We start from the raw sequence: 23,955 nt of genomic DNA, 5'->3' as shown, positions 1-23,955 counted from the left end.
TGTGACATGATTTCTATATAAATATAAGGAATAATAATTACATTGTCATACTTTTATGTCTTTGTATGTAAGAAGAGAAAATGAGGAAGAGTTTATTAAATAAGATAACAGTTAAAACGGCGGAAATAGAGTAGATATGGTGCATGGAAGGAATAAGAAATAAAAAAAAATAGGGGGTCTGACATAAAAACGGATTCGGAACTAAAAAATAATTTTAAAAATCCGAAAACAAATTTCTGGCTAAAGACCTTGACAGCCACTAATATATACAGAGTGAGTTTTAAGTATGAAACTCTTTGCTGCGCTTCTGGTGATTGGTTCTGTGCGCATGCAAGTGGGCGGGGTCTTATTTGTTAGTTTACTTGTATGTTTGATTTCTACGTTTCTTTTTTTTTCTATAGTTGGTGTCCATAGTGTTGGAAGTCTTTGGGCACCATCTCTTCTATTTCAATTTTTTAATGTTTTTATTCAATTTTATTTTATGCCCCATGCTTATGACTTGTGCTAGGGATGACGTGTTTTCTTTTCTTTCGATTCCGACTGCAACTGTGACAAATCGTACTTCGGACATACCAATTTCAATTGAGCTAAATAAATAATTTGAACCTTAAATAAAACTCATCAATTGAAATAACAATATATTTTTATTTTTGTATAACTAGAGTATATAAAACATAGTTTAATTATGTATAAAGCTGTGGTATTATTTCTATTAGTGGTTCAGTCAGCGATAACGGTATGATAAAGATTGTCTCAAATGTAACTTAGAAATTTTATCTTACTTTGGCACACAGAAAAAGGCCTGCACAATTCGCATTATCTCACAGGAAGTTTGTTCCAGCAAACTTAATGCGCACGCGCCAAAGGGTGTGCACATTGTCAGAGTTTTGTTGGAACAACTATATAGTGAACATTTTGTTGCCTAAAATATTACCTACATATTGAAAAACGTGTTATAAAAATATATTTCTAACCTATTGCTATTTAAAATTATGCAATACTGAAATAGTACATTATGATACAGGATATATAAAAGGATATTTAAAACATGCACAAAGATTATAACGGTACGATTTTTAATGAGCAATTATGTAGAAATACCATTTGTCATTTTATTATACTTGCATTATATTAAAACGCCTGTACTTGCGTTATAGATCTTTATAAGCCACAACCTCTTTGAGAACAGCTCCCTCTATCTCTGTCAGTTCCCCTTGATCCTTTAGCCCCAATTTTTACGAACTCCATTGCTTAAGCTCAAGTGGTCTGTGGTTTTGATGAGTTTTGGCAAGTACTATAAAAACACTAGAAAGAATACAGATGTACCTATCACTAGTATTTGTAATTAACCAGATTTGTACAAAGAAGTGAACAATCGTAGAATGATTATAATCATACAGCTGTAGGGGCAACAACAGAGCAGATAGGGTGAACAAGTTTTCATCTCCGCAACGGCGCAGCCCAATGGCTAATAGCGAATATTCTATGGATATATAGGACCACACACACAACCACAAGCAGCTAAAAAACAGAAATTTAAGCCAGAAAACCAAACTAATAATATATAGAACACTCATCCTACCAGTGCTGACATATGGGTCAGAAACATGGACCATCTCCAAAACAGACGCAAATCTTCTGCTCGTCTTCGAAAGGAAGATACTAAGAAGAATAATGGGCGCATTCTGTGAGAATGGTATTTGGAGAAGGCGATATAATTTCGAATTGTACGAGAAGTATAAAAAAATAGTAAATGGTAGAGATGTAATATCCTTCATAAAAATAGGTAGGCTTAGATGGGCTGGACATGTGTCAAGAGCAAATGAAAATTACCCACCCAGACGAACTCTATTATCGGTCCCAGTGGGAAATAGGAGTAGAGGCAGACCACGACTGAGATGGAGGGACGGTGTGGACGAGGACGCAAGGAAAATCGGCGCGGCAAATTGGCAACGGTTGGCGATGAACAGAAACGACTGGCGAAATAGACTGGGGAAGGTCAAGGCTCAACTAGAGCTGTAGCACCACTGATGATGATGATGATATAGGACCACAGTCTCAGCGTAAATAAGGTTTAACCAAATAAACATTCACGGATCAACTAAGAACATAGCATAGGGCATAGTTATATCCAGTCAGGGTCAGACAGCCGTATCTTCAGCACAGTAAGGCAATTTTCGCAGAACTTATTGTTGCTGTGAGAAGGTTTAAATGTAGGCTTGATACAAAAATCCTGGGTATACCAGGACCGGTGTAGCACAGATGGATTCCAGAGAAGAAAAAAAACTACAATAAACAGATGATTTATAATAATATATTAATTTCCAAGCTTAAAATGGAACTGTGGTCTGGAATTATTTCTTTCTAACGTTTAGTCTGCTGCTGAGGCAGACATTCCCAAAGGCAGTGCAGTAATGGTCCCTGGATTTTTTACTTTCTGGGGTACAATTCGTGACAAAGTTTGATAATATTTATAGTGCAAGTATAATACCGTTTACCAAGGTTTTTTTTTTAATACCTACGGACGCTTTTAACAGAAGTGTAATAATTATTTAAGTAAAAACATTAATGTAAAACAAGGGTAATAAAGGTTTCGTTCAGATACTATATACAAATATTTATACAAAGAGAACATTTTAATAAAAACTTGTTAAATCGATTCAGACCAGTCTTAAAAAATTATCGAATTGTTATTAAAATTAGTTATTAATTATCAATCGTAAAGAGTAAATAAATAGCGACTACATTTTCATGCATTGAATAAATGTGTCTTAATTTCTTTAAAAGTCTGTGACGAAATCAATGATATATAACATAATAAGACTTTATACGGCAGAGGTTTGACATAATATGACAATCTAGGTTTTTGACAGATGATGTACACACTACAACACACGTCATCTGTCAACATTTTAAGCAAACATTGGGTTTCTTTTCAATAGTCGTCTAAAATAAGAAAATAGATGCTGTTTATTTTTGTTTGTAGTCGAAAGACTGTGTTTGATATTGGAACATCCAGGTGCTTTAGAAACTGTTACTACTTCAGAAACAATTAACAAAGTATATGATACGATCATGACAGACTGTAGAATCAAAATTCTTGAGGTAGCGGAGGCTCTACTGATATCAACTGAGCGTATATGTATTCGCATATTACACTAACTGTGATACGAAATGATCAGTTAATCACAGAATTCGCCAGATTTTGCTCCGAGTGACTATTTCCTGTAGGCAAAGTTTCAAAAGGGATAAACGAAACGAAGAAGGCCCGAAAAGTGATGGCAAATATTATGTGATGTGAAAGGTATTATTCACATTGATTGCTTGAAAAGAATGGAGCAAACCGAGCCGCAGGTTGCCACAATTAAACAATATGGAGAAATAAAAATATCGAGAAAGAAAAGTTTCGATGCCGAACTGAGTAAAAAATAATTCTCTTTTATCAAAACACGGCATCCACCCATAAGGCGGTCTTTCATAGGAAAAATTGTGATACGAATTGATCAGTCAACCACCATATTCGCCAGATTTTGCTCCGTGTGACTACTTCCTGCCCGCACGCTAAAAAAATATCTGTGAGGAAACTTCACACTATTTTGAGGAGCACGAGCAAAACTATGTTTCAAAAGGGATAAAAACTTGTAAAATTGTCATAATCAAGTGCATTTACCAAAAAAATAAAAAATGAGTGTTTTCTTACATTGACTATAAACATTTTGTATGAGCAAATTCAATTTATATAATTGACAAAGAGATAGATTTGATTCATATAGCTGAATTGGTTGATTCGTTCAAAACCTATTTCTTTTTCTATTATAATGTGGTACAAGAATTTTATCTTGTTGATATCTGTATAGACAATTCACTGGGATTTGGAAAATTTTGTGACAATCATTATCGGAAGTATGCAACATAAAAATTCCTATTACTTGGGCATTGACTATGAGCTCGGATTTAAAGCAGCTTTCAGCCATTCAAGCCGATGTCAAAATTTGATCAACATAACACAAATTATTTAATATGGCTACCTGTCATTTGAGGCTCAACTGAGTGAAGCTTTTATCAATCTCAAAGATACCTCAAAAGATAGTTATAAATATGCAACGCCATCGGAAAATAATAGTATAAGAGTTCCCAAGTAACAAACAAAAAAAATTGTGACACTATATTACCTGTATTTTTTGTTTACTCAAATTTTGTTTAATAGTGTAGTTAATTATTAAAAAATCGGATTATTATGAAAAATCTGGATTAGTATGTAGCAAAATGCACTTCCTAGGATTAATTATCTTGAACTCGACATTTTTTAACGATCATTCCGTGATAACTTTGTAACAAAACCAGCATGTTTAATCTATAGACTAAACGAATGAAAGAGCAACTGATATTAACAACGACGATCGAGAGGATATTATCAAACATTTTTCAATACTTACAATAGTCTTAAAACTGGTCTAAACTCAATTTTTAAAAAAGTAAAATGTCTATCATTATGAACAAGTTTGAGACAACCACGAAAATATTTTATGTACAGGCTTCGTAAAACGAACAAACTACGGCGAATTGTTAACAACAGGTGATCTTCATCAGTATAAGATTTATATGAATAATGAAATATTAATATTGTATTCGATCATTATATTGGGTACTAGTATAGAATAAGGAGGCATGTTTCATCAACGTGAGATGTATATCAAGGGATTCTGCTTCAGTTACTTATCAACACAACTATCTAGGCATTATAATTACATTAAGAGCGTAGGCGCAAAATTTTGCCAATGCTTTTTAAATGCATTCATTTTTTTCGAATCCTAAAAAAACTAATAAGCATTTTTTTAAAATTTAAACGCAGAATAAAAGAATACATTATTACTGAGGGCCGAAAGTCCCTGAAAACTTCTATAATGTTTATTTTAATAAGTTACAGGGGTGAAAAAAAAAAGAGAAAATTTAGCGTGATTTTTAATTTCAAATATTTCATTCAAAAAAACTTTTTGTTTATTCTAAGGGACTTTCGGCCCTCGGTAATAATGTATACTTAAATTCTACGTTTAAATTTTTTAAAAATATTTGTTAGTTTTCTTAGGATTCGAAAAAAATGATTGCATTTAAAAAGCATTGGCCCGAAATTTTGCGCCTTCGCTCTTAAACTTATGAATTTTCCATGGACTCGAGTATGCGCGTTACACAAATATTTGCAGTGTTGTCATAAGTATACAAATTATCGTTTCTTATGAAAATAACAACTTCGTTTATGTAGCCTAAAAGACAGTTCCGCCATAAAAAAAGGTTCAAATCTTTGTTTCTTTTTACCTTTTCAGCTCATTCCAAAAAATTTTTGTATATTTATCATGCCCCCCCGTTCTATAAAGTTACCTTATATTATTTAAATAAAACAAGACTATCTACGTATCTTAACATTGTACTCTTAATTTCTTACAACCGGTATCAAAAACGGTTCAAGGTAATATTTAACTAGAATGGTCAAGAAACAGTAAAATACGATTAGTAAATACACAAAACACATTAAAACATTTCAATGGCCCCAAAAGACAAATAGGAAGCTAAATAGTGCCTCATACGAACACGTTTGTTAACAACACAATAACGAATAAGTTGTACAACTGATATATAATATTTAATTTTATAGAATTTATCAAATTGATAATAGATACAATGAAACATTTGTTTAAATAATAGTAAAAATAGAACAAATTCGATGTAAACAGCGGGTAATAATTTATCAAACACAAGAAACATATTTTTGTTGGTTAAATATTATTTACAAAGAAATGCGAGGGCGACCCGATAAGTCAGAGGTTCTCAAAGTGGGTGACCTTGCGTGAAGGATGTCGTACAATGCCACTGGTGAAGAAATTTTCAAGGCTATCCACGAGTATATAAGAAAAAATGATATAGAGTGGAGTAAATGTGTGGATATTTGCAGCCATGGAGCGGCTGCAATGGTTGGTAAAATTAGAGTGTTTAGAATAAAGTTAGTGGCAGAAAATGCCTCCAGCAGACACTGTATCTTACATCGCCATTCTTTGGCAACTAAAAAGATGCGGCAAGATTTGCAAGACGTATTGGATGGTTCTGTGAAAATAATTTACCATGTGAAGAGCCGTCCGCTTCAAGCACGCTTTTTAAAGCTCACAGCTGAAGATATGGTCTGGTAGCTATCGAGGGGAACAATTTTAGGGACACTATTTGAACTAAAAGATCCACTGATTATCACATTTACAGAGGAGTCTTTCACCCAAGAATTAAAAGATGTCAATTGGCTGCTAAAATTGGGATACCTTTCAGACATCTTCGAAATAATAAATAAAACCGCCACTTCGCTTCAAGACAAAAGAGGAACATAATTAGATAAAATCAAAGCCTTGCGTAAAAAAGTTACATTTTTCAAAGGCTGTGTTGAAAAGAGGAACCTCACAAATTTCTCTCGATTACAGAAATTTGTTATGTTATAACAAATGAAATCAATCCTAAAAAGAACTTCTTTGAAATTGTTATTGCTTATTTGCAAGGTTTGGAAGAAAGTATTGTAAACTATTTTCCTGACATTGACTCAGATGACTTATATAGCTGGATGATGGACCCGTTTTCGTGCGACCCAAAAAATAAACCTGTCGGAATGACAAATGAAGTTTTTCAAAATCTACTTGACATCAGCGAAGATAACAGTTTAAAACTTAAATACCGTGAAGGAAGCCAAGAAGAGTTCTAGATGCAAGTATATTCAGAAAATAATGTTGTTGGCAAGGTTGCAGTGAAAAAACTTGTGTGTTTCACATCGACTTATCTCTGTGAGTCTTCTTTGTCCGCATGTGCTTACAGTAAAAACAAATATAGAAGCAAACTTCAAGCATCAAGGGATTTGAGGGTCAAACTTACAAAGATTCCCATAATTATAAAGGATATAATGAAAACATCATCGAAACAGTTTCATTCATCACATTAAGTAAGGATATTTTAATATCAAAATGTACTGTATTTTATTGATCTGAAATAAAGTTTATATTGAAATCAAAAAGTCTCAGAATTGTATTTTTTTTTTCCATTTTTTATCGTTTTCCAAATCTCTGGTGTGCTATTTGTTTCTAAACTTGAAAAAGTCATTCGATGAACAAAAATTTAAATCGAATGAGGTCATCGGAGCCATGCAGACTTCGAGAAAACCTATTTTTAGAAGGGTATCGAGCTAAAAGGAGATTATGTTGAGAAATAAATCGCCAATTTTCTAAAATGTTTGTTTTTCTTCGGTAGGATTATCGAATCGCCCTCATATACCGCACATTGGTTCGGGTTTTTAAGCTTTACAACTGACATTGTAAATAAAATCTATCGTTTTGACAGGACAACAAGTCACAGGAAGACGTCATTGAAAAGTTTGTAAAATGAAAACATGTTTCGTCAAAGTAAAACGTGTTTTTAAAAGCTATTTTATTGCTTTGGAAGGTTGGAAGTTAAGTTCTTATCATGTCGGAACACAAAATCAATTGTTAACGCCAAACGTCAAGTATTACTTAGTTGTCTGGTGTATTTTATAATTAACATTTGACATTAAATGTCACGGTACATGACGTCATCTGAACTTTACATCAAGAGAATCGTAATAATAGTTTAAATTTTTTAAAAAATTATTTGAAACAAGGAATAAGATCAAACATACATGAAGATATTAATTGAATACATGAGGTCTGTGCTAAAAATATCCAACCTTCGTTCATAACTTCACGCCAAATCACCAAATCATCGGTAACTCTTCACAAACTTACCGCACTTTTTGTTTGTATTGTCTTTTTAGCGTTCATCACATTTTTTTATCGATAAAATGTCACGAAAGATCCACGCAACGAGTGTGCATTAACTTTTGGTTTAAACTCAAAAGGATTTGTGCAGAAACTATTCAAATGATAGTCGTTTGTAGACGAATGCATGAACCAACACAGATAAAAAATCGTTCAATGGGTTTTAAAACCCTCCGTAAGTCTGTTAACAGTAAGTCACATTCTCGTAAACCTTCTAGCACAATGACACCAGAAAATATGGAACGTATGAGACTTGCGACTGAAGAAGACTGTATTTAACTGTATGAAAATTGGAAAACGAACTAGGAATTCCGAAAGCTTGTGTTTTGATAAGAATATTTTAAAAAGATTCGCTTAGAAATCGCTACGAACAACTTTGTTTGAATTTGCTTAAAAAGATCAATTTTGATAGGGCTATAATCCCGAAAAAAACAACAGTCTTCATAATGAGAGCTTCTTATGAGACAGTTAGTTGGGAACAGGCGACTGGTTCCTTCATCATGATAATTTGCTAACAAATTCATCCAAGCTGGTGCAACAGTCTTTGTCAAAACACAAGATTACTGAACTCCGCCAGTTTCCGAACAATCCGTACAAAGCACCCTGCGATTTTTTTTGTTTCCAAAACTGTTTTGGAACTATTTTCTACGATGACATTGGAAGCTCTTCCAAAACTAAATTTCAGAACTGTTTCAGTGAGTTAAAGCACTAATGAGAACTAGGGATTACTTCGAAGAATGCCACAAGCTGTTGACGAAGAAAAAAAGGGTTGGTTATGAACGAAAATAGGGTACTGTTGGAATATACCTCGTAGTACATCTGGTTGTAGTATCATGCCTGCACCCAGATAGCGACGATTGTTTTTCGAATTGAAAAATTCATTCTTTTCTAGAGAAAATATGTTCGATCACAATGGGGACACTTTTTCTGATATAAAAATGTAATTGAATCTCAGATCTATTTACCATTGCAAAATATGTGTGATGAATTATGCTGCTGCAGTTATCATTCTCTCATTTCCCTTAAGAAGGATCTAAACCTACTACACTATGCTTTAGAGTACGTTGAAAAATAGAATAAATACTTTTTTTACGTTAACAATATTAGATTTAAATTTAGTACTTTAACACGCTAGGCACTTATGGCAGTCGTTATTATATAAAATATAAAACAAAATACTTGGTTTTCCGCCTAATAGTCATACGAATAAAAATATTTAAATCTCGACCAGTACTATCAAAAATAAATAAGGGCTAGTGATTAGAAGAATATTTGGTCACTATGTCTTTAGTAAATTTGGCAAGGTGGAAGGCGATTTCCCTGATATTTCCGAAATGGAGTTCCAAAGATTTGGTGTCGTTATTTTGATTGGAGGTTTGGAGGGCTGAGCATTCGGGATGAAGTCTTGACACCAACTCTACCATCAGTTTCAGTCGATCTGCTTCTTGTTCCTGTAACAAGTTTTAAATTTGTTTACAAATATACAGTAAAATGTATTTCTAAAAAGAGATCAAATGAGTTATAGTTGTTTTTTTAATGGAACCATTCATCAAAGCCGTGGTGGACATTGAACGAATTTATGGTCAATGACATCGAGAAACCTTTCAGTAGAATAAGAAATTTTTATGATATCCCAAAGACATTTTGTTTTATTTAAATTTAAAGATAAGGACTCCTTGATTAAAGACACTAGAGAACATTATAATGTGCTTTAATATGGACAAAAGAAACATTAACACATTCTATTCTGCCTATTTCGAATTGTAGAAAAAAAGACCTGTTAGTAGTAGATCTGAAAAAATGATATGATAATGTTCCGATATTAAAACTACAATAAGTCTTGGTAACACACAAACCTAACCGTAATAAACGATATTAAACAATTATACTCCCATCCGCTTCTATAATCCAAGAATTAACCGAGAAGCAATAGAGATTGACAAACGGCCCAATTGTCTCAATAAAGATTTACGATTTGCAAGTGTAGTTTATGTTCTAGGCCATCAAAGTAGATGGCACCTCTGTACGCTAACCACTGAAGTGGGAAATATTCTTGAGACATTAAGTTGGAGCTTCCAGAGTTCGAATTTATATCAGCTCGAGTTGTCTGACGAGGAACACAGCAGGGGTGCTGAAATAATCGTTGTAATAGTCATTAATACCGATACAAATGCTGAAGTTTAACTAATTTGTGCTCCTACGCCATATATTTGCTATATATGGCAAAGCTTGCAATGCTTGCTATATATGTAGCAAGCTTTTGCGCTAAAAGTTTTAATCTTTTGCATATATACTCGTACATATATATATATATATATATATATATATATATATATATATATATATATATATATATATATATATATATATATATATATATATATATCATTGCGCCGAGCTTTCGACACCTTCTTTGATGTCTTCTTCAGAGCTTTCGAGGTCTCAGTCTCCCGAGCCCCAGACACTACTACACTGATTACTAGTGGTAGTAGAGGACGGTTTCTTTATACCTTCGATGGTGACGTGGTTTGGGTGGAGGTTGGCGTGTGGGTTACCGTGGGGATTGGCGCGAGGGTAGACGCGAACATTTCTGACAGTAGATTTTAATTGGCGGATGAAGCGGGCGATATTTTCTTTATGAGATGTCTCCATGTCGAAGGTAACCATATGAAGTCATCCCTTTTATTGAGACAATTTGGTATTTTTTCAATTTCTATGGCTTCTCGAATAATTCTTGGTTTTATTATCCTATTATCTTATATAGGCCAAACAAATCATAGAATCCAAAAAAGAATTTATGAACATTTCATTTCTGTTCGCAATTCCGATTCAATTTCAGCTCTAGGTTAACAACATCTTCATACAGATTACAAAATTCGTTTTAAAAACTGTAGAACCATAGACCCCATCCGCTTCTACAAACCAAACATTATCCACGAAAAAATAGAAATTGAAAAAAGGCCAAATTGTCTCCATAAAAGAGATTAGAATGGCAAATAGCCAAAATGTTGAAGCAATAATTAAGTGTTTTATTTATAACAGACAGACAAACCCAGGAATTAAAAAGTTTCTATTTAAAAATTCACGGTCAGGAAATAACAAACAATATAGGGAACTTGAGGTAGGATCTTGAAGTAAGTAGAATAACGTTCGACTTCTGGTATGAAATGATGACCAAAATAGTCCTCAAAAAAAGTAACTGTCACCCAAGCTTTACGTTTAGACTTCCTAATCACAGTCAAGCCAGATTTAGATTGATTTTTTAATTCTCTTAGCAGAATATTCTGAGAGATAAACTAACGAAAGTTTTAACTTACAATCACCAGCTGCATTCGCGCCAGCCATCACTGTCAATTAATTTTTGGCAACATTGTAGCATTTGAAATTTATTGGAATCCCCTCGTATATGTGTTAATTGAAATCCCCTTATATATGCATTATAATAACGAAGAATTTTTTCAATGTTTCTTAGTTCGTATCCTTCAATTTAAAACCCAAATAATCTTCCGTTCTTTTTAGGTCGCCGCCGTCGATAATAAATCATTTTATTGTTTGTTTATGTCACAGGCGCAAATTTCTTCGATATTTCTTTGTTCAAACCGCCCGATATTGCGTTTTCAAATTAAGAATTTACGTCTTAATTTCCGTTGTGTCTTGTTTATGTGTCTTAAACCCAAAGTGTTTTGTTTATTCCAACTTATGCGATCAATTTTTTAAGATAATTTCGTCACTTTCGTTGGAGCCGCGGTGAAGAGCGGTGGTCTTCAGCGTTATGTCCAAATTTTACGTCAAATTTGAAATATTCCTCGTTGTTCGTCTTTTTTTATGAAAAGTATGTAAAATATAATAGAAGTTTAATGGTTCAGTTACAGTTTTAAGTGAGTTTTGAAATGTTGCCATTGTATCCAGTTGTACCTTTTCCTGTTTTTAAGAAGCCAAGTCCAGTTTAGTTTCCAAGGTTTGTGTTCCAGTGACCCATTTTCCTTTTTGTTCGTGTATCAGAGATTCACAGCCATTGTTGAGTTTTTAAAAAGTCCAGTTTACAGCGTAAGTGTAATTTTTGTGAAATCCAGGTAACTTTCAAATTTTAAAGTAAAGACAGACATTTTTTTAATAATAAGAATTTGCTTTAATAACAAAAAAGATTTGTAATAATTAATAAATTGTAAAATTTTAGGGTTTGACTTTAGCTGTCAATTTATTTGTTCAGTTTTTTTTAATTTAATGTTAACTCACGACAGCTCGTTTTATTATTTTTGATTTTAGTTTGTTTTATTTAAAAAAAAGGTTAATCTCTGTGCGGTAAATTTTGTAAGTTTATAATAGTATCTCCAACTCCTGGAATTTGTAAACAGATGAAACATGTAAGTCTTTTTTGTATTTTTGTATTTTGCGACTATTGTTGTATTATTTTTTCACTGTCTATTTTGTAACTGTTTGTGGTGACACAAAAATAAATGTTAGATTTTGTTTTTTAACATTTTGTTTATTCTTTTTTTAACTAACCCTTTTTTGAGTTTCCATTTGGAAAAGATATGTTTTTTATGTTTAATAATTATATCTCAAGTTACAACTAGTTGTTGTAATAGTTTTAATTAGGCACCTTGAAGTGGCGCTCTTTATAAATTACTAGAGGTGTTTCCTGTTTCGTTTTATTTGTCCCAAGAGATTCATGACAGTTTGTTTCATATTTTTATAGTTGCCCCAATCCAAACCCCCTTGTCTTTTACTTATCCACGACCCCAGCTCTCCTACCAAACCCTGAGTGCCGTTCGCACAAGTAGCGTTTATTTTGCTTACCCTATCTCCACCCCAATAGTTTCTATTCCCCAATCTTCTACCCCCAAAATCTTACCCTATGGTAGGCAAAATATTATCGTTACAACATGGAAAAGTTGTTTTAAACATCTTCTTCCAGAACAGGCCAGTCTCATCTACATTGAATATGGTTTGGTTCATTCAGAACCAACTGTGACTAGCTTTAAACTCTTGAGCGATCTCCCTAGGATCCTCTTTCAATCTCTCAAAAATCAGTTTTGCTTGGTAGCACATTGAGTTTGAGATATAGGGGGCAATGTTTCACAAATTTTCAGTTTTGTATCAAAATCGTTAATTACGTTAAGTTTACATTCCAAAGATAATATTTTTCTTGTTTGATACAGGAGAATCAGTTTTACTTTACTATAATTATAATTGTGTAATGTAATTTTTCAGGGAGGCTATTCATAGAATAAAAATAGAAAAGATTAACTACAAACATCTATGAATCTGGGTAAATGGGAAAAATGATCAAAGTAGAGAAATAAATAAAGTAGACACGAATTGAAATTGCGCTGAAAGTGAGGAAGAAGCCTTAAAATGTTATGTATTCTCCAATATGCATATTATACAAATACCATGGATTTAAAAATTTACAAATACCGAAGTATTGAGACGGGTACAAAATGATTACGAAGTCTTAAAAAATATTAAAGCGAGAAAATCGAATAAGGATGTCCCAGCTGAGAAACCTACGTTAGTGGTATAATTGCAGTTCAGTAGATCTTTCCACAGCATCTGCCCATATTATACGGATAGATTTGATGATAACCAACATCTGATAGCAAAATAATCATGAGAAAAACATTTATAGACATTTATGTCCAAAATTATCAATTTAAGTGAGGCAGATAACATAACATACATTTCCTCATATCTACTTACATATATTTACTGTAAGAACTATAACTTACCTTTGGCAAGAATGAAGCTAACCTACATACGGACACTTTAACTTTTTCGGCACTAGACACACATTCTTCTTTATCGGGTTCTTGAATGGCTTTACACAAATGTTGAATAGTCCATGTGATTTGTTCGGTACACTTTAAGATCGTTTCTCGGTTCTGTGGTGATGAATAAAGACTTTGGGTACCTCTAGCGTCACCGTGTTTCATCTAAAATATTATTCCATATTACTATTAATGCAAAAATTGCTCATTGTGCGATAAATAAAATACTATAACCTAAAATGGTTACGGGTTAATTGATATACGCAACTATTTACAAGGTCATAGCTCTTTGATATTTTTTGACAAGCAGTATAAAAAATAGAATAACATAGATGACTTACTTGGTTCTTCATTGCTTGCCAATTTGGCACTTTACCGATACCTTCTCTAGTTTCGTACATACTAGTTGGTCTTTGAATGCGTTTGCTTCTTCTAAAATCTATTTCGTCGGCAGATACACCGTTACTAACCGTCTCATCACTTCCTTGAACCTGAAAGGTACAATACAATGATTCTAAATATGTATTAAAATTCTAACGTTAATAATATAATATCATCATAATGTCATAATATCAACCCTGAAGCATAATTTTAATATTCTTTTATTTATTTTGACTATACTACATTCAAAACCAAAACAAGATCGAGTTCACAGCCATCAATGGGTGTGTCGTGGCGTCGCTGTTTGTCATTGGTTAGAAATTGACAAGCTGCGATGTCACGACACGCCCACCGATGGCTGTCAACTCCAGCTTTTAATGGTTTTGAATGTAGTATAGCATGCCAAAATCATCAGCAAAAGACAAAAATCTTCTGATCAAGACAGATAGTCTAAAGTGAAAAAATCTCTCCTGCATGGACGTATAAACACAGATGGACTCAGTTATTTACATAAAAATGTGAAGCCAAAATTATTTGACTAGGTCACATTCTCAGCACCTTCAAATGTTGTCACATTTTTTTATTAAAATATCTTATTCACGTATCGCTGAAAATATTACTATATTTATTTTATACTCTACAGGTGCTATCAAACCAAAATAATAATTTATTACTTATATTAATATATTTAATTGTAATTAAAACATCAAATGTGCACATAGTGTGCATATCATTTAATAATAGCGTATAACAGATATCAACCAATTATTTTATATGTAGAAGCATTGAAACCTATTTATTAATGGCAACGGTGTTTACATTTCTCTGTCTTATGGCTCTACGTCAAACTTCAAATGCTGTTCCATGTCATGTCCATGTTTTGTTTACTTTTTACCCAAGATGAGAAAAAGTTGTTTTTCGATATTTTGGCTGTATTTTAAGTGATATTTTTAAATAGTGAAATAAACAAATTATAATAATGGTGCTACAGTTTTGCATTTGCAAAAAAAAACGAAATATTTACATCCCAATGTCTCATTTAATTTGTAAGTACTGTTTGTTTACATTATTTAAGATGAGGAACTGAGGAAGCCTGTGTGTTTACATTTTAAAATATGTCTTTCATAGGCGTACCATTGGGTTTATTCATATTAATTAATGTATTGAACAAGATATTAGTTCATGAAATTAGTATAGACATTTTTAAATTGCAAGTAGACATCATCTGATTAAAAAGATCTGTTTAGTAGCTTTTTAATTTAATATTTCTCATAAATTAACAATAAATTAGTGAAATGAATAAAACTCATTTATTTTTCTATGTAGGTTTGCAAATAATATTGATTAATGATGAAACTTACTCTAAACTTCAACAGAGAAAACAGTATAAAAAAACCTTTCAAAAGCATCCTTTTTGGTTATTTAAACTTGTAAGTAAGCTGAAAAATATTTCAGATTTTTTAATAAAACTATAAATATCTACAACAGACTAGTTAAAAACCTTATGAATATTTTGATTAATAAAACCATACAAAATGTCCCAAAATCAATCTATGAGCATTTTGGTCACCATATGTATGATGAAGATGCAATCGATGGTCACTCTATGCAACTTTTAAAATTGGTTCTTGAGAATTATTTTAAAATTGGAATTCATCATGAAACGAGGACTAATTTAGATGCTAACACCGTGCGCATAAGAATAGTTCTTACTAAGACTGTTTTATTTCGCAATCAATAAAAATTTATTTCTATACCAACGTCTTCTATTATGTCTATTTACCATTTTTACTTTAATATTTCTCTTCGGTAAATAGCTTTCCAATAATTTATACATTTTCACGCCTACTTTTTAATAAGTAGGTATATTTGCAAATAATTTTATGTCAAATGCCCTCAAGAGCTTTGGAATGATCAATAAATAATTTTGTAGCAGAAACCCTTACTACGTGGAATCTGTTGATATTGTATTAAAACAAATTTGTCACAATTTGAAAAAATATGTTTTAACACATTATCAATAAATATAGGTATGTACTTAAATTTGACAAATGTATATTTTTTAATTGTTTTTTTATCGTAGGATTATTTGATACCTATTAAAAAATTCACTTGACCTCAACTATATTTTATTGTATTAATTTTAAAGCAAATAAAATTGTATTTTATTTTTTTTATAAAAACGTGTTTTTATACATTATTACTACTTCCAATTATTAACGTCTGAATAATTATCCCCGCGAATAAAAATTCAAGCACGCTTATGCTCATTGAGGAAGTATCACAGTCTATCGATACCCGTTTTACTCCCCTTTACCCTCTTGTCCAGGAATATCGAAGCTTCAAAACAGTGTGTGTTTAAGGTATCTTATTGCTGTGTCCATCTATGTTCATACGTCCATGCTCTCCTGTAACTAGTTCTACAAATGTTTAAACTGTAAATACTAACCTCTGCAATAAACTCCAAGGAATCAAACCCGCTATCTCCATTCGTTCTGGACGTCAATTTACCTTCAGACAATCTACTCTTAAGGTCGGTATTTTCCGTTTGCAACACTTTTACACACTGCCTCAATTTCATTACTTCGGCTCGAAGATCTGTGATGGTATTGTCAGAGTTCTTCAGCTGCTTCGTAAGCTGCTCCAGAACTTTATTCGTTTTGCTAATACTATCTAGAGATACTATACTGTCTTTGTCGCTATTGCTGGTAGGAGGTTTGTCTGATTTTGGAGACTGAAACAAAATCATTGGTTTTAAAAGGGATAATGCAAATTTGGCTTTGAATATGATAAAATGCTTACCAAGATATAAGTAGAAAACATTTAAAATATGTCAGAAATTATTAATTTACTAACACAATTAATATTACGGAAATTAAAATTACCTCTTCATCTGGAATAACAGCGTAATCGTCATCAGAAGCTACAGAATCATACAGAGGATCTTCGTCTACAGTTGACACTTCTCGTAATTGCAATATATTACCTGAAATTTTTTATTCAATGAATTTTGTTTTTTTTTTTGTCCTTATTACTATTTTTATAATATTTTTATGACTATTAATGTATAATAATGTAATTAATTTATTCGTGTATTGTCGCTGATAGAATAAACAAGAATTGTGTGATGCCACTGACAGAAAACAGAGTAAATTCTAGAAATGATGTGAAAGTACATAAGATTAGCCCATTTGTCAGTTTCATGAAGTCAATAGTCAGTTAGAAGTTCGGTTTTGACAGAAGTACCGTTTAAAAAAGTGATTTCATTTATTTGTTCAAGACGCAAACGAATTTCCTTGAAGCAGGTACATGAAAAACCATTACAACACTATAAGAATCGAATGAATGAACAGAAAGCTTAGGGGACTAATTATTGGTGCATTAAAATGTTATTTGAAGAAGAAATAAGATACTTACTTTTATCAGATACCATCTGTCTTCTCTGTGTATCGACTAAAATGTCGTAGACCAAACTTTTTAGCTCGGGAGTCGAAAATCTAGCCAGTTTTTGTCTTCCTTGGTTTCGCGTAGTAGATAACGTGTTGTCGACTGGCAGAAATGGAACATCGTTAAGGTCTGTGGTGTCAGCACAGCTAAGCCAAACTGCAAAATTTAATTACGCCTTTATTATACAGTGCATTCATAAAGTGTGGAAACAGTCTATCATCTCATGACTTAATTATTTTCAGAGTTAATTACTCTTACTTATTTCTGACAGGTCGATTTTTATTTTTTAACCTTTTTAGAAAAAAAAAAATATCTTTTACCCTCTCTATCTTAGCGGATGTGACGTCATCGAAATATTTTTTAAATAGAAAGGGCACATTTTTATCTAAAAAATTAAAAGCCCGTATTTTTCTGAGTACAACCGTACCAAACTCATCACATTCAAACTCCAGTATACAGAGTGTAAAGGAAAACAGTGCACATATTTCTTAAAATTTAATTCAAAATTTATTTTACAAAGAATGTTATTAAAGATGTCATTTCATATTAAAGAAAAACTAATAACATAATTACAACAAATGCTCGAATTAAGCTCAATGGTTTCATTGACAGTATCCAAGATGTCCAATGAATTCTTGGATTATATTTGACAACATCACTGGTGTAATTTGTTGCTTTTCAGTACGAATTTTCTGTTTGAGGTCTACCAAATTGGTAGGTCAGTTTACATATACCTTACTTTTAAAATAACCCCAAATAGAAAAGTCCATGGGATTCAAATCTGGCGATCTAGCAGGCCATTCAATGTTGCCGCGTCGTCCAATCCAGCGATAGGGAAAAGTTACATTTAGAAAATTTCTAACCACTACAGCATATTGTGAACTTGCTCCATCCTGATGAAATCAAATGGTCGGATCTATTTGATCAAGATTGATATCTGGAAATGTTACGGTTAAAAATGGAACTACATAGGTTTGCAACATCTATAAATACCTTTCACCCGTCACACTGTCAAAAAAATACGGTCCTACCAACCTAATGGTATTCCTAAAAAATCCCATCCCATACATTTAATTTTTGGAGATATTGGGTATAAACATCTATTGTCCAATTGGGATTTTCTGTTGCCAAATAACGACAATTTTGCCTATTAACGGTACCTTTTAAAAAAAAATTCGCCTCGTCGGAAAACAAGATATATTCAAATCCATTATTTCAATTACACAATTCTTGCATCTTTGCGCAAAACTCCAAGCGTCTATCAAAGTCGTAATTCTTCAGCGTAATTTTATACCTCAAAATGCCCAAGAGCTTTGGCACAGTCTAGAACAAGTTTGGGAAGAGCTCTTACAATTTATGAATTAACATAAGTAATCAATTGTTTGTTTATTTTATTATTTTTCTGTCATAATAAATATAATATACTGTCAGAGCAGTCAAATGCACTGCTCAAAATGATCAAATCTTACTAAGAGTCATATCAGTTTTTTTAGGAACCAGCTGTACATCAGGGTATGATCAAATAATTAATGTTTTACTGGATAAATGAGGAAGAATATATTTTAATGCAATGTAGTAGAGACTTAGAGCACAATAAAATACAATAAGAAAACTACTGGACCTAAGAAATCAAACCATGAGGATTTTCAAACATTTCAGTCTAGCCTCATGCAGTACAAAATTGTACTCTTCATTTTTTAACTTATTATAAATAACTACCAGTAAAAATGATCCCTAATACTATCAATACTTACTAGCTTCTGTCTCCCTCCTATCTACTTCATCATATACATCCATAGCTAGTTCTTCAAAAACGTGATTGCTCAACTAAAAAGAAGATAATAATAAACAGTATTGTATTAAAAAAGAAATATGCAAAATAAAAATAAAAATTCCAAATCCCATTTTTAATATTCCAACAGGTAAGTTATCTAAACACAGTCTTGGTATTTGAATCCATACAATTCGAGTTGCATGTGCTTGAAGGTTCGACAAATTGTAGAGAGTCAGTCGATAATATACATTTGTACAGTTAAGTAAATAAATTTATAAATTAATTGTGTTTTTAGTGTTGTTAGAGGACTGTAAATAACTTAAAATAAAAATTACATTATTATACTCTTCTATTAATTGGATATATTTATTATAAGCAACCTGCAATGCCTCTAGACCTTTAATAAAACTATTTTAGCTTGCCCTGTAAAGCAGATTTCTACAGCTTCTATCACCTCTTTGCTGGAAGGAAATTTACGACTTTTAAGATATTTTTCGGCAGTGTTTTTTGATAGATATCCATAGATAACTAGGTATTACCCAAAAACTTATTATTGTATAAGATATAGGTTCTTATTTTCTTTTTTTTTATAAAATAATGACTAAATTTATTCTAAAAGAAAAGACATTATCAAATACCTTTTGTAGCTTGGTCAGTGATTGTGAATTTGATTTAAAACCAGTCTGTGGTATATAAAAATGAATTCCATTTGTGTGATCCGGTTTCCTAAGCGATAAGTAGTAGCTGAAGGTGTCAGTGACTTCATATTGGCTGTCTGTGAGTCGATTTACTAAATCTTTATTTGTTAGGGATCTGAAAATAAACAGATAAATAAAAAGTTCTTAATTAAAAGACATTTATCTTTACCTCGCATAATCAATAGGCGATTTTCCTTGACTGTCAGGACAAGATGGGTCAGCTCCATACACTAACAATAATTCCACCTGTAATTTCTGATCGGATTTAGTAGCAACATGAAGAGGAGTCGATCCCTTTTCCTACAATAGTTATAGTATGTTATATTAATCATATTGAACAAAAAATATGTTGATGCTGAATATAGATACTAATACAAGCATTTGCTAATTAGATTTTGAGGTATATATTTAATATAGACTAATTGTAGATAACTTCTAAAAAATAATAGTGTTATTTTTTTTTAATTTCGACAGTAGATAGAAAATAGCTCAAAAATCAAAATCTACTTAACAAAGAGATTTGTTTTTTTATTATAACAGTAAACTTAATATTAACAAAGATATGGCCGTTTGAAGGTAGACTTTTATTCATTGAATATAAAAATCCAAGGAAACAGTAAGTTTTTCAAGGAAAACTTATAGAAACTTTTTTAAAGTTCTTTAAAAAACCTTTAAAATGATCACTGGTAAAAGTGATTTGCATGAAAATTAAGGTAAGTTATAACTAAAATAAAGTCCACTTATATTTTTTTCATGCAGAAAGTAAGAAACATGCCCCTGCCAAAACCACCCTGATTGAAACTATTTATTGTTCATTTATAATTTACTTCAGTTATATACAAGCATTATATTCCGAAAAATTAACTGGTTTAGAAGGTATAGTTTTGAAAAAAATCTGAGTTTAAAGTGAAGACGCCATTTTCAGAATTTCTCCAAAAAATCCCAGTTTGTTTTAATGTAATTCAACTAAAAAAGATACAAAAATATGCTAAAATACAAAAAACAGGCTTTTACTTAAGATTTTAATTTTTTTAATTCTATAGACTGAAAATTAAACGAGATATGATTATTTGAACATTGTATTCGCATGCATTTAGCACCTTCTTCAAGTCTTTTCTCAGCACAACCATTTTAAAAACGAAGAGCTCAAAAAATTTAAAATACGCTACTTTGTGGTTTATTTTAAAAGCTACAAAGTTATGTATATTAAATTTTTTTGAAGCCCTTGAAGATGGTGCTAAACACATGCACATAAAACCTTTAAACAATCATATCTCATTTAATTGTTAGTCTATAGAAATTAAAATAAAAAATCTTAAGCTGGTTTTTACTTAGTAGAGTAGTATCTGTTTGTTAAAAAACAAATACTAAGAGACAACACACAATTGGTTTTTTTTTGTTGAAAGTCAATTCCTAGAGACTTGAAGTTTGGTTGATAGGTTTCTACTGGCATAAGGAATAACCTTATTGGATTTGGGGTCAATAGGTCCTCTTCCTCTTTTACTTCCTCCCTTCTTTCTGGAAGCAGAAACGAAAAACCAAAACATATTGTGGGAGGCACTTAAGGACATGTCTATGAAGGGAATTAATATGGGTATGACCTAATATAGACACTTACACAAAAATTTAATCAGGTAAGATGACTCCACACAGGGTTAAAGGTGGTAATAATGATGACGAGATCTTGTTATTCTTTTTCCTTGAAGAAAAAGTCCTACATACTTGAAACTTGGTTTATAGGTTACTGTTGGTGTAAGGTAGAAGCCCTATTGAATATGGTTTCAATAGGTTGTTTTCATCTTCTTATTATAGCTTTTCTTGTTCTTGGAGGAAAACTTCTAAAGTCTTGAAACTTAGTCCATAGGTACCTCTTGTTGTATGGAAGAATAATATTGAATTTGTGGTCAGTAGGTTTCTTTCTTCTCCTTATATTCTTATGACTTTTCTTTTTTTCTTGAAACAAACGCCCCATAGTCTTCATACATAGGTTACTATTAGTGTAAAAGAATTAATTGAATTTCAGGTATATTTTTCTTTTCTTTTTCATATTTCCTTGTCCTTTCCTTCTTGAAAGATTAGAGTACCGAAGCATTAAAACTAATGATTTTGTATCAAACAAGTCTTCTTATCCTTCTCATATTGCTATGTCTATTCTTTTTTTATATTAGAAAGTTCTAGAATTTTGACAATTGAATTTCTGCTGTTCTACAAAAACAAATCTTTAAATGAGCTCTTACTCCTACATATTCTGGGAATCATTTAGTTAGATCATGTCATATTTGCAAAATATTTGAGATGATTAAAAAATACCTTATATACTTTGATAAGTTGCTCATCTATACTTGAGATTCCATAATAATACTTAATCAATACATAATACACATATAATTATACTTACATCATGAAAATAGTTGGGGTCTGCTCCCAGAGCAAGTAGTCTAAATGATGTTTCCAGGTTCGGAGTTCGTACACTAGCATGAAGTTGTTTTCCCAGCTCATTTTCTACACTTATCAGCCCATCTTCATAGTTTTCTCTGAACGCATATGTGCATTGAAGATGTTTTTGTCTAATGTATTCCTGCTTCACACTAGTAGAACAATATTTTAATGATTTTGTGTATAAAAACTCTTTAATTAATTAATATTAACATTAAAATCTCAACATTAAAAATATATTAACATATTATCAATGAATAAATTCAAATTTATAAAGCTGATTTACTAAAATATCTGAAAATATTCATATCAGAAAAAAAGCAGTCATTGTTAATTGTTTTGCCAAAATTTTATAACTTTTTTTGTTTAATGTAGACATCCTATGATAAACAAGCCTCCTGGACTTTCATTTTGTCTTTTGTACATGTCTTATATCAACAGTAAAGGCACTAATAGATAAAAAATGAGGAAATAAAATTTATTTAATGAGTAACAATATTTGCAGCAATTCGATTGAGAACTATGAAACCAAATTTTATCAATATACCTATTAACACAAAATTTACTGAATAGATAAATAAAAAAGGAAAAACCCATAAAAATTAATGAGTAATAGATATAGGAAAAATTAATCAATTTATGAATGAAGAATAAACTAGGGTATGTATTGTTTTAGATTTACATAAGTACAATAATATAAGGTCTTTCCTGTATAGGTGTATATTATTTGTCCTCCAATTATTCTATTATTAGTCATTACTCATTTTTGTAAATACACCCACATGATTGACACTTGTGAAGATTAACAATAACATAATTATATTTGTGTATTGCACAAGACTATAATTTTGGTAAATATGAGACAAAACACATTATAAAGCCTATAATAAAAGTATACCTTAAGGGATCTTTAGCATTAGGCTTCTTTTTCATTAATTTTCCTCCATTTTCAAGTAAAGCATTCTCCCAAATGTTATTTGCACCATTATTATTTAATGCATAAACCATCTAAAACATAAATAATGAATTGTCTTTTATGTGCACCAATTAAAAATATTTACATTGAGCTGATTTGGTTGCCATGTACTTTTTGGTATAGACTTGACCTGAGAAATGTGTCTTCCTAAACTTCTGTGAATGCTGCAACACTGAGTACATAATAATATTCCTTTATTAACTGAGGCCCATGTGGCTTCTGAAAATCGAATTATTTGGTAAATTATTGTGTGTACATACATTGTAATAAAATTTACCTAAAGCTCCGCAGTCACCACATATTTCCATATTATTATGCTTAGATTTCGCACGAGACATTTTTAAATTGATAAATTGTCACAGTTAACAGATAATATATTTAAAATTAAATAAAAATACAAAATAAACACAATAAAAATATAATTATAAATACGACTACTACACCATTTTTATTTTTATGTCAACTACTAAACGTCAAAATTCTTATTCTATTATTGTGTATTAAAGTAAAACCGGACTTTTAATTTTTGAGACACAGGCACTGCTTTATTTTCTTTTGATATCCAGCCACAATCCCAGCATAGAATATACAATTAAAAGATATGTTTTGTAGTACATAGTATTAAAAAAGAAGATTTTTTTCCATTCTGTTTACA

At 31.5% G+C, this 23,955-nt stretch overlaps 1 protein-coding gene across 1 annotated transcript; it reads right to left on the bottom strand.

Moving 5' to 3' along the window:
• Nucleotides 1-625: 625 nt before the first annotated feature.
• Git (ARF GTPase-activating protein GIT1) lies at nt 626-23,758 on the bottom strand. Its single transcript, XM_072530575.1, has 13 exons — nt 23,578-23,758; nt 23,386-23,519; nt 23,223-23,332; nt 22,287-22,476; nt 20,058-20,188; nt 19,829-20,003; nt 19,171-19,243; nt 17,387-17,572; nt 16,855-16,955; nt 16,419-16,703; nt 13,930-14,079; nt 13,550-13,753; nt 626-9,268 (listed from the first exon to the last, which is right to left on the bottom strand). Exons 1-13 carry the CDS (start codon nt 23,636-23,638, stop codon nt 9,071-9,073), a joined length of 1,998 nt encoding a protein of 665 aa, XP_072386676.1. The 5' UTR covers nt 23,639-23,758; the 3' UTR covers nt 626-9,070.
• Between the last annotated feature and the right edge of the window lie 197 nt (nt 23,759-23,955).

This window comes from Diabrotica undecimpunctata, chromosome 4 (genome assembly GCF_040954645.1).
Source record: "Diabrotica undecimpunctata isolate CICGRU chromosome 4, icDiaUnde3, whole genome shotgun sequence".
Taxonomy (NCBI): domain Eukaryota; kingdom Metazoa; phylum Arthropoda; class Insecta; order Coleoptera; family Chrysomelidae; genus Diabrotica; species Diabrotica undecimpunctata.
The sequence above is the reverse complement of the archived record's forward strand: the minus strand, read 5'-3'. Positions and strand labels throughout refer to the sequence as shown.